General features: G+C 34.6%; 1 protein-coding gene across 1 annotated transcript in view; it reads right to left on the reverse strand.

Annotated features, from left to right (window-relative positions):
- Nucleotides 1-4,734: 4,734 nt before the first annotated feature.
- GLRA3 (glycine receptor alpha 3) overlaps nucleotides 4,735-12,985 on the reverse strand; it is a 140,256-nt gene continuing 132,005 nt past the window's right edge. Inside the window, exon 9 of the mRNA XM_032780174.2 lies at nucleotides 4,735-5,596. Within this exon, the coding sequence (XP_032636065.1) occupies nucleotides 5,318-5,596 (279 nt within the window). The 3' untranslated portion in view covers nucleotides 4,735-5,317. The remainder of the gene's footprint in view (nucleotides 5,597-12,985) is intronic.

Below are 12,985 nucleotides of genomic sequence, written 5' to 3' on the forward strand. Positions count from 1 at the left end.
TAGCACTGCACTAACATTCAGTGCCTGTAAAAGGCTAAAGTGACTGGACTTGATTTCACAGCAGTTGTAAGACTTTTAGTCTTCTGAATTTTATATTGTATGGGTCACTTTTTAAATGAATGCAATATAGTTACAGTAAAATGTCTGGTTGTATATTTTAAAAAATAGCTGTCATAATATAATACTTGAATGTTTTATATTGTTCCAGCAATGTTTTTTTAAATAGGTCTAATATGGCTTTTCCAAATTACCAGTATCCATAGAGGTCCATTATTACTTTTTCACATCTTGTCCGCAACTCAGTGGCAATTATTTTGAAGATCATCTTGATTCAGTTAGCATCTTAACTATGAGTTAGCTGCTAAGAAATGAGGAGGCCTGTAGCTATTTGAATATAATATGATACACAGTTCTCATGGCACTTCCTCTTGTTTTCTCTCAAGAATGGAGGGTTTTAACAGGTGGTATGGTCTAGAAACTCCAGTCTTCAACCCCCTGAAGAAAGCAGGTTCCAAGATTGTGCATCTTGGGGCAACCACCTAAGGAGCAAGGTACTTCTGCCACATTGCTTTCTGTCTTTCCCCAACCTTTGGTTCAGTGCTCTGGAGCCATGCAGCCATAGGCTCCTCTTCCTTCACTTCCGCCTTATCCCCCTTCCTCTAGGGGAGGAAGAAGGCGTGGAAGGGGAGTTAGTGCTGGTGCAAACAGCATAAACTCTTTTACTTCCTTATGGGAATCTGCCATTTAAAAGGTGACTGTAGCATACAGCACCTATTCTAAGCTCAGCGTTTGCCTCAGACACATTGCACTCCAAACGCATGGAGGAGATCCTGTGGCACTGTGGAACATGAGGTGCATGCCACATGATCACAGCTTGCACCAGTTCTGTGAAAATGGATTTCTTTGTACCTGTGTAACTAGTATGGGCCCCAAATTATTTCTCTAGTCTCAATGCATTACTGTGGTCCTCTAACTTTAAGTTACATGGCACAACCACAGAAAGCAGGAGTACACAAGCTGACTTGCAAACAGTATGGAAGACACAGGGCTTTACGTGGGCAAGAAACCTGCCCTCCTTGAGCGGCTAACCAATGGCCTCTTACGTTAGCAGTCCCGGCACTCTGGAGGGCACTACGGCCAGTGCATTGGGGGCAGCAGATTAACATCTCTGCGGCAAGGAGAAGCTTTGCCTGAGGCATAACAAGTAGGGCTGGTTGAAGAATTGAAAAATTGAAACTTTTTTTTGGCCTGAAAGTGCTGGTTCATCAAAGCCTAAACTTTTCATGGGAAAGGGTTAGTTTCTCAACGTAAAAAAAATCAGAATTTTTTTCTTGAAATATATCAAGATGAAACATTTAAACTTTTAGAAAGGAAAAATTCCAGTGTTACCATTTGAAATGACCTCTTTTTCATTCAGCTAATTATAGTTTTTAAATGGTCAAAACTTCTTGAAATCATCAAAATATTTCAGCTGACCTGAACTGATTTTTTTTAAAATTTATTTTATTGGGGGGATTTTTGGTTCTTGAACACTTTTCAATATTCAACTTTTTCCTATCCCAAATCGGAACATAATTTTGAAATCATGAACATTTTTGTGCATAGGAAAACAGTTTGTTAGAACTCAGCAGGAACCTTCTCACTTTTCTTCCTCTGACTTTGTATTGCCCCCTACGCACACCTGTGGCATAAATATCCCAATCTCTTCCTTAATATTTACAGTTTGTTCCAAGGTTGCTTTGCCTAACATGAGTGTAGGGTAGGTGTGCTGTGCTGTTTTGTCACCCCCTCTATATAGTCCAGCCTGGCATTATATGGTATAAAAATAATCTGTTTTAAGACTAAGATCTTCCTAGCAGATGAGCCCCTGGCTCTGAGAGATCATTCCTGGATTTGTGTGGTTGGCTGCATGCCTGCTGGTATTTTGGACTCTTTTTCCATAGGCACTAATGGGTAGCTGGTATTTTGTGACATGAGACAACTTAAAATCTTACTTGACAATTCTGTCATCTTAAGATTATTTTCTTTTTATATTCAATGGAATATGAATACTTTGAATAAAATTTAAGCTGCAAATTGCCGACTGGCTACAGCGCCTTTTGCTGAAATAAAGGTTTCTTAGCTGTTAATGTTTCTTAGTTGATTGAAAAGGTCTTTGTTACATAGACAATTGTTACCATAAAGATCTCATAAAAAATGTGAAGTTGTCTTCTGGGGGAGAAATCTTGACCCCATTGACTCCAGTGGGGCAAGACTACACTCCAAGTAGTTAATTAAAAGAAAAAAATCACAACTTGTTTGATGATTGTTTAGTAGTTACAAAATAAATCACTGTAGCTTGTCCCTTCTGTCTCAACCATTTCTGTTCTTAATACTGTTACTAAAGCAAAGACATTCCAGAAATAATCCAATAACTGATTTCTCCTATTTCTTAAGGAACATACAGAACTATAAATATATTGCAGTCACCTACAGGAGTATATACACCCTTCAATACATGGCTCCCATTAGTATCAACGTAATACACTGCCTGTTGTCACATATTAAATGCACATCATTTTAATCCATTAGGGATGTCTGAAAAGCAATCATACTGAAGGTTTATGGGTTTACAATGTATATACCGTAGTTGCTAATTTGATTACCATACAGTAGTTGCCGAAATAGTGTGCTACACTCATTCCTCTCCCCTTCTGTCACTCAAGGGGGGAGGAGGGTGTTCATGGATAATTATTGATCTTATCTGTCTCTTGTCTACTTTTCTCTGTCCCACCACACAATTTTGCCGCTGTTAGTACCTGTTCCATTTTCTATCTTGCTCTCAAGACTTTTTTTGTCTTTTTTTTCATCTGATAATCTCTTTTCTAAATCTTAGTATTCTCCCACTATTGAATGTTTAACTTTGTAATTGTGTTATTCAGCTCTGTTCAAGTGTTTTCAAAACCAACTTGTGCATGCATAATATTCAGCCTATTGGACTTCTTTGGAAAGTCTGGGAGATCCTCAGCTGGTGTAAACTGGTGTAGTCTTAGGGACTGTATTTATTCCAGCGCAGGATCTGGCCCAGTACACTTTATATACTGATTCATCCAGATTTCCTTTATTGGTGTTAGAGGGGAAGATCATTGTTTTAAATAGGAAAGAGAAATGAACAAAAGACAAGCATGGAGAATTGTATAACATTTTATGAATGCCTCATGATAATGAACCCAATCCTACTCTTGAAATAAATGGGACACTTTACCACTGAATACAATGGGCACAGAAATGCACCAACAAATCTTTCCAGAGAGTATAATATTTAATAGTTTGCAGGAGACAAAAGCCACTTGGTCAGCTTCTCACTCTTGTGTATATAATACACACACACACACACACAGGCACACATGAGAATTAATGAGTTCAGTTTTTCTGGACAGGATATATAAATACATTTGTGAAAATTTTAACACATATCCCAAAACAATTGCTCTAAATCTATTTTATGCATTACTGGGGGTAGGAGGGAGAAAACCTAAACAGAACCATATTCAAAATTAAAAAGGGTTATGCAATTGTTTTGAGACAATTTAGCATGACCAGATTGCCATTCTTTTAAAAATCCCCCTAGCTAATCCTCAAACAAAACCAATGTTGTGTTCTAATCTTCAATGCAAGGATATGTTGCTATGACTAGTTCATATGCAATATGCCTCTAGTAATGCAGATGTTTGCCTCCAGTTGTTTTGCTTTTGTGTATGCACTTTGAGCTGTAACAAACTGAAAATTTTAAATGTGCTCAAAACAAACTTTTCAGTAATTTATCTTAGCTATTGGATTCCATTACAAGTTCAAAGCATCAGGTATGCTCTTGCCTGTAGCTGTCTATAGGTTTCCATGTTTTAGAACTTTTTTTTTTTTGCTTTTCATTAGAGAAGTGGCAACATTATTTACTGGACGTTTATTTTTTTTTAAATGATATAAGATCTATTCTGTAATAATTTGAAAGAAGCAATTAATGTAATCTATCTAATTCTAAGTAGGGAAAATTTCAATTTCTTATCCTATCTTTTACCATGAAGTGCAGTAAAAATAAAAGATTGTCCTGATATATTTTTAGAAGAACTGCTTAGTGTTTTCTAAGATACAGACTATTTTCTGCCAGTGTCTAAGAAGTCATGTCAGAATCTTCTCATTGAACAAATCATTCAAATTAAGAAAAGACTGACCTGGTTATCTTTAGGTACTTGTATATCAAACTTTCACTGATGATAATGGAAGTATCTGTGCAGAAATGTTGCCATAGCAGCTTCAAAAAAGTTCATAAAAGTTACTTTTATCATAGGTATAGTCTAAGTGACTTATCCCTTTTGTTTTGTTTTTAATGTCACTTTTCACAAACTTATTTTGATGTCATTTCTAATTGTCTGGCTTGTCTCCGCAAATACTGTGGTTTCTGAACATTTTCCTGATGAGAGAAACATCCTTTTAATCCTTTTGATTTTTTTTTTTTAAATTTTCTCTTTCAATTAACCTAAGGGTGATTGTGAGTAATTAAAAGTACATAAGGGCAACAATCCTTTAAAAACAGTACCTTGTTCCCATTGTGATGTGCACAGTACCAGAAAGTTTGACCAGTGGGTCGCTTCAGACTGGACAATAGATATTTGGTGCTACTTTGCGCATTGCATTGCCATGTTTTTTAAGCTCCAGGGGAACCATAATCAATTTATGAAGTGCTTTGTATGAGTAAATTTGTTTTTTTCTTTTCTTTCTTTTTTTTTTCAAAAAGAACCCCATAATATAATGTGTCCTGTGCTCATGATAAAACCCATTGTCATTAAAACAAGAAAATGTGTTTGAGCTCTAAAACTCAAATCAGTAATTCATTACTAATTTTGTAAATTTTATATTCAAATTTCTGACCCTCCTTTAATCTGTTACTCTGGGAGTCATCTAAGACATTAGACCCATTTTGTAATATTTTTTTAAAAATACAGTTGAATTAAAAAATTGTAAGGAACTTTAAAGAATACTGTACAATTGTACCACAATGTAAAAGTATGTATAAACACGTTGGCAGTAAAGCTGTAGTATAGTGTTGTGATTTTTACTATGAAAAAGTTGATTGTTTAGTTAGTATGAAGTAGAAACTTAATAATAGCAGATATACCTTCACTGAGTGTCATTCTTCATCTGCCCAATAGTGACTCTGCATAGCAAGTCAAATGGGATCTTTTTCTTTGTGCCTTTTAACTATCCCAGTAATCTGTATGCACATTTGTAATGGAAAACCTCTTGCTGAACATGCCAACCCCAACAGTTTGTACTACAAGCCTTAATCTTGTTGTTGGTGAATGTCCTCATGCCTAATGATTTTATAGATAACCCAATAAAAAATGTTGAAAATCAGAAAGGCTAATGGGAAGCAAGCTCTGGAAATGGTATCAATTTTCTTGGCTCGGTCAATGAATACCTTCCTCATTTCATCGAGGCTTTTTGGTGCAGCTTGGATGGGATTATTTGGCCCCTTTGGAGTCACTCTGTCTTTTGCTTGTAGACATGGTCCCATTCCATAGGCTGTAAAACTGAATCGACTTTCCCTTACCTCATCATCCTGTTGCAAGAAAAGTAAGAAAGTTTTTCAGTTACATAAATTTCTAATCTACTGAGAACAAAGTTCTGCATCCTTACTTCAGTGGCTTTTTTAACCCATCACTTTATATTTGCTGGATGACATCTTGGTCCCATTGAAGTCAATAGCAAAACGTCCATTGAAATCAAGGAGGGAGGGATTTCACCAACTGGCATTTTTAAATACATAATCTATTCAATTTAACTTCCATAATTTGTCCAATCACAGATCATTAGAAATAATCAATTTACTCTGTTCTTTCTCATTTAGATCCCAATTCCCTGGTCTTCGGCCAAGCAAAACTCACGTTGCTTTTTTAGACAGGGACCATATCACTTGTACTGTACATAGTGTCTAGAGGCCAGGGCCCCATTGTGCTATCGTAGTACATATAACATGTTGACATCAATTAAATTAGTGGGAATTCTGCCTGCTTGAATACTGTACATCTAATTAGTCTAATTTTTATGCCTTATCTCTATAGTTCCATATAGATACATCAAATAAAAATAATTCTTTTTAAAATGAAGAGAAATTGTAAGTAAAATGTTATAAGTAGAGAAGGCTAAGGCACAGGGATCAAAACTAACGGCCATATTCTTTGCAGTTTCTCCACTGTATGTACAGAACAAATCCGTTGATGTCAATGCAGTTATTCTGGATTTATTCATGTGTGAGTGAGAATTGAATTTGGTCCTAAATCCACTGAAAGGAAAGGAAGAATTATATACATACATGGGGATGTGGTACATGTCCAAAGAGGTGGCTTTCATTTTGTGAGCACATTTTGCATCACTACTTACCCAATTACGGGTACCAGGTATGTAGAGATGCACAGGCTCAAATTTGCTGCTGTAACTTATTCTGCAGGTGCAAATATAGATATATAAATAGTACACAGGAACTGAGACCAGGACCAAAACTGACTGAATGTATATCCCAAAGTCTCCTTTACCTTCAAACTATGTGGTTTTTATTTTTCAATACATATCCTATTGAAGAGTAATCTAATTACTTTTGAGGAATTCATATTTTAATTAATTTAAACTCTATTTCTTGTTCTTATCTGATCTTGTTTAAGTGCTCTATAACCATATGCTTTTAAGATCTCTGAAGTGCAACAAAATAAAAAAAAAGTATTCACATCCTATTTCTCAAATAATGATGTAGTCCAGGAAAGCTGTTGCTTTAAAAGACTAGAAGAAAATAAAGTTACAAGTTAGACTTAGGGGGAAAAAAGTCAGTTCCTTCCCATTCCGTGAGAATTTCTGAGCTTTCAAAAAAAGCCCTTGTTCTGTATTAGGATGAAAAGTGGAAATCTTAATTTTTTTCATGAACCAAAAATAGACAGAATCCTATCAGATCAATTGAAATGTTTCATTTCAAAACATTTCATTTTGATTTAGACTTTTATATTTTCCTACAAACTTCTAAACCAAAAATCCTTCTGAACCAAAAAAAAGACGTTTTTGTTTTGAAAATGTCAAAATGGATTGTCTTGAAAATTTCAAAGCTTGTTAATTTTTTTTTAAATGAGAAGTTTGTCAAAACCATTCCTTTCCTGTGTTCAATTTTGGTGTCAACAAATCAGCATATTCTGGAAAAAACACACAAACATTCAGTTAAATTGAAATGTTTAGGCTGACAGTCACCTCAGGGATTTTAAAATCTCAGTAATGGAATCTGAGAATGGTTGCCATTCCACTGAAATGCTTTTTATATTTATACTGTTGCAATCCTATAAACTTATTCGCATTTCTGTTTTAATAACACTTCTATAGTGGCTTTATTGTAATTAGTAATGCACTCTAGTAAACAAAAAAAGGAAAATTAACATGAAAGCAAGAAAACAGCAGTAGGTTAATAAAACATGGGGATGAATAACAGAAATATAAAATGATAGGGTACAAATGTTATGACATGATTAAACAAAACTGTTTTAAACTAAGTACTCTGGTACCAGTATTTCTGTGGTCTAAAAACCTGGGAAATAACATCTTTGTTGTAATACTTTTAATAGGTGAAATATGAAGTGCTAAATTCATCTTGTGTATCTCTTGACTTCAGTGGAGTTACATGTAACATGAATTTGGCCAACAGATTTTTTTTTTAAATACCCAGAACCTGACTAAGGGCCTCACCTCTATATACTTGCTACTGGATGTAGGGCTTGCTACAGTGAGTAGTTCCATTGACCTAAAATAAGCATTTGATTTCTTGCAATAGTAAGGACTACTCTCAGTGTGTATCTGCAGGATCAGGCTCTAAAATGGGACACAAGACTCTGTTCTATGTTACTAACTAAGATTAATCTTCTGAATGCACCCTCAAAGATATCTGAAAATAATAAAATCATCTCAAATAACGCTGATGGTCCATTTGTTTTCATAGGTGGATTTTTCTGTTACTTCTCTTTGAAATATAATTGGATTGTGTCCCTGACCATCTTGGCAAATATCCATAGATGGACCTATGCTCCATGAACTTATTTAATTCTTTTTTAATCCAGTTTTATTAATATATAATTAAATGGACCAGCTCCTCAGCTGGTGAAGCCATTCATTTGGAGGTATACTGACGTACACCACCTAAAGATCTGGACCATAGAATATCCCATTCAAAATGCACTGAATGTTGATTTGAAAACTTAAGTCTTCATTTTAGGATGTCACGATGAAGCAATTTTTCTTTTTTTTCCCCTTACATGATTGTCTGGGGCATTGTCTTTTTATGTAATTGATAAAAAGGAAAAAATGAATTAACACTTATTTATAGACGCCTTTGCTGAAGTTTTAATATAAACAAGAGGTTTTCATGCATACTGCTTAACAAATTAATCATTAAAAATTGTTCAAAGTCTAGTTACATATATTTTTATTAGTATAAATATTTTACTAGCTCTTTAAATATTATAGTAATTAACGAGTGCTCCTAAATATAGGTAAAGATTTTTGAAACACAACCAGAATCCTTAGAGTCTAGAAGGCAGTGAGCTGGGTTGGTTTATTTTGCATATCAGTATCACTGTATAAAATACCTAGGCATAAAATGATCAAAATATTTAAATTACCTTGGGCTCAAGATGTTTTCTGTTTGATATATGCTTGAAATAATTTAATCTTCCTGAGGAATAACACACATTTGCTGAAATATCTTTGGTATAATTTTTGGCTGTAAGTAATACTAATAGTTTTAGGATGTATTTATAACCTTTGAGTTATTTAGAACATTTTAATGTTTTACTTTCCACACTTTTTTGCAGAAAGCATTTATAGTTGAAAGCTGAATAGGTTTTTTAAAATATGTATCCAACCAAGTTATTTCTCTTAGCTCTGATGTTAATTTTTAAGCCTTCCTTGGAATAGCAGAAAGTCAAATTTTAATTCCAGATGTACACAGGTCAGTATCGACTACAGAATTAACAAAACAGGTACCTTTTTAATAAGACTTCATGTCATCACATACAGGTAATAAAGAGTCCACATGGGGGGAAAACATCAGTTCAGACAAAAGAACAGGGCCTTCGTTAATGATTGTGTATCACATTATGACAAATGGGACATCTTCTACATAGTTTACCCTTAAATTTGTACTGTAGATTTGAGCCAAAGTCCCGTCTATATGTTCTGCACTTCTCAAGCCATTGCTACGTCGCAATGATTCATTGATTTCATTTCCATCAAGCACTCCCCCAAAATACTTTCATCAAAATGGAGGGAAGACCAAAAAGGAAAAAGCAAAACAAAGGAAAACAAACAAATAAATGTGATTATCATTAAAAGGTATAATTAATCTAGTCTATGCATCTATTTTCATTATTAAAGATACCATGATCTTTAGGTCTATGAAAACAGAATAAAAAAGGTTGAATATGCCTGAGAAGTAAGTATATTGCATTAGAATTTAGTTTAAAAATAGAAACTGTATTTTTCAGTGTATGTACAATATTCCTCTGTGCTTGCTTCTTTTGAAATAACAAGAAAAATAAACTCAATATGGATCAATTATGTATGATGCCTCTAACTCTGTCTCTTCTATTGTCTCTTTCTGCTCATTCAGTGCTTTAAAAACAAAAGTTTATAAAGTAAGTGGTTTTTAATTCTTAAAGTTCAGATCAAATAAATTAAAGTGTATTGAAAATGATTTGTTGCAAGCCAGATCCTGCACATCTGATTCAGGCAAAACAATCACTGACTATACAAGGACTATAGTAGCAGTTCTCAGGTTTGGAACTTAATGTTTATCTCCAGTTTCAAGGATTGTCTCAGTTGTGTTTTTAATTCATGTCATACTTGGTCCAAAGGTCGCTAATGTTCTTTTTGTTCATTAAAAAATATTTTTAAAACAATATCAGTCAGGAATGGAGTTGAAGGTTAAATGTCATCATTTCCATTCTCTCCACTGCATCAGTGATGATAGACTCGAATCGTCATTTGTCTGTCTGTTTCTATCACAAACATCTCTGCACTTTTCTTCATGCTTCTCTTTTATGCATGGAATGTTCTCCAGGAATCTATTCATAAGGCCATTATCCACTCCTTCAAATCCATCCTCGCAACCTACTTCTGCTATGATATCTATCAGGAAGGCAACAGTGACTAGAATACATGACATGTTGGTTTAGATGACTTGAATGGAAGTAAGATTGGGCTATAAATAATACACACATATAAGTAAAAGTCAACAGTAGTCTTTTTCTGTACTTTCCCATGAGAGTTGGACTGAGTCTTCAAAAACAAAATCATCTTTAAATAATTTGGAACCAAAGTTAAGATCACACCACTGTAATCATTATCTCCATTACAATTGTCTCCCCACCTCTATCCTCCTTTTGTTCATCAAACTCACTTGTTTCAATTGGTCTCAAATTAGACTGTAAGGCCTTCAAAGAAAGGACTTCATTTTCATATGTTTCCATGCATCTAGCACAAGGGGGGTAGTCATGACTGGGAGCTATCACTAGAGCTAGTTGATGATAAATGGTAAATATTTTTGTGAAAATAGTCAATTTTTTTAATTAAAAATGAATTTTGAATTTTCAACCACTTCTAACTACCACAGTATGAATCACAATGTCCAGATTCTGTTTTTTGCCAAAATCTAGATGTGAAAATTGTTTCATCTTGAAAAATGCTGCAGACAGTTTAGAGTAAATCATCGATTTGCAGTATTAAAAATTAAAACAGCCAAAGCTTTGGGCCACATGCTTTGCCTGTACAGAAAAACCCAAGTAGGGGCTAGACAACACGGATTCCACAAATGGATAGTCATTTTGTTAGGAGGGGGGTTCTGTACCCTATGGAACTGGTAAAGTTCCATCCCTGTAAACCTGTCAGTTTCCCAAGATTGTAGGTGGATAGAATTGTCTAAAAGGCTTTTTCATCCCTAAACTGCCTGCTTCTATAATCTACCTAGGTATAATAGGGAACAGAATGGCAGCTCTAAATCATAAGAGGGGATTTAAAGTCCAGTTGTTTGAACACCTATCCTGGTATTTAATTTCTCTTCAATCTCCTGCTGATTTCCTGGTTAAATAAAGATCACTGAAAGTTGTTTTCTTTATATGATGCATGTTAAAGAATGAAGTCAAATAAAATTTAATCCCTGGGAATCCGTGATTGTTAACCTTTGCCAAATGAGTCAAAATGTACACTAAACTTTATAATCCACTGGCTACAATAGCTGAGTGGGAAAGTGACAGGCAGAAACCAGCATAACATAGTGTTAAAGTGTATTTGTTAATTTACTAAATACAATTGCACATAAAATTCTATATTTAGAAAATGTACTGAAACAATCATTTTTGTTCAAAAGACTGTTTAACTCTGTTTTAATCCAGAAGACTTCAATTATTTTTGTTAGCAGTGTGAGTGATCTATTAAATGTTTTCCCAAGGAGCAATGTCCTTTGAGTAAATGTATCCAGTCCTTTTTATAGTTGCTCAATAAGAAAGTGTTAAATAAGGCTGTCAGAAAAGGGATACTGGCAGAGTTGTCTCCAGACCTCCAATCCAGAATTAAATCCGGAGGCAGGTTTGGAATCCACTTTCCTAGAGGTGGATATCAGCATTAGCCAATAGCATCCTCTGCTCACGAGCCACAAAAAGCATCAATGTCAATTGCAAATAGAGCTGCCTGCCTTTCCTTATAGAAAAAATTGACTTCAATAGAAAAGACGCAAACAAATTCTGAGGATGTAAAATGCAGTAAGCAGAGGGGATAAGTAGTGTGTTTGTGTTTTGGTTTTTGTTTTTTAACATCACTGAAATGAAAAACATTCTTTAAAAGGCAAAAATGTAAACCCAAAAACATAACAAAAGGAGAAAATGCACACTGCAAGTTAGTTCTAGTTTGGGTTTTTTTTTTAAGAATATCAGATTAATATTTAGCAAAAATGGTCATTTGCTTTTTTCAATCATTCACCTTTTAAAGTGTAACAATTAAAGTATGTATGTAATTCTATCATTAGCACTTTTCAATTCAATGTATAGAACAAGGAAATCCAGGCATAGGGTAGCTAGAGAAATTAATGTATAAAATGTAGGAATATTTTAAAGAAATAACAAAAATTAAAATGATAAAATACTTGAATTTTTTACTGTGGCATTGATTTTTCTCTAATTGTTCTATGTATGAATGCAATTAAAGTGAATATTGTCACTTTATGTAAATTGCTGCGATAGGGTTGTCTCATTCAATGCTACATATTTTAAAATCTTAAATGTTTGTTCATATTGTTGTCACTACACACTTTGCCCCGTGCTGCCTTGGAATATGCGCACACAACTCTTACTGACTTAAATGTCAGTTTTGCCTGAGTATCTTCTGGAATGTGGTCTGATATTGCAGCCTTGGAGTCCAATTTGAGCTCACTGATACCAGTGTGTAGCAGAAGTAATTTCAAGGAGGTAGACTGGGGTAGGAGCAGTGTGAAATCAGAACCAGGTCCCGGAGGTGTTGGAATTTCAAGAGCTTGTACCAGTAAGGCATTGAGTATTCTGGCCTGATCCACCAAAGCACTGATATCAATGAGACTATGCTTGTACTTTAAGTTTAGCACATGTTTAAATGGTCATCTGGATCAGGCAAGAATGTTCAGCACCTTGTGAGTCCATCCCCAAGGCCTTTGAATTGGATTAACTGCTAAAGAGGTGTATTGGGGGAAGCTGAAGTCTTAAAAAATGGAAGATGTAAATTAAGTTATTTTGATTCTAGAGGAGGAAGGAAATATATTACTCTACCAGCCTGCGCCCTTGTGCTTAGAATACCCAATCTGTTTTTTACTCTGACTTTGATCATGTGTTGAAAAGAAACTATTTGAAATCAGGTTTCAGAGTAGTAGCCGTGCTAGTCTGTATCAGTTTTTGTTGTG

Source organism: Chelonoidis abingdonii, chromosome 5, assembly GCF_003597395.2.
Source record: "Chelonoidis abingdonii isolate Lonesome George chromosome 5, CheloAbing_2.0, whole genome shotgun sequence".
NCBI classification, from domain to species: Eukaryota; Metazoa; Chordata; order Testudines; family Testudinidae; genus Chelonoidis; species Chelonoidis abingdonii.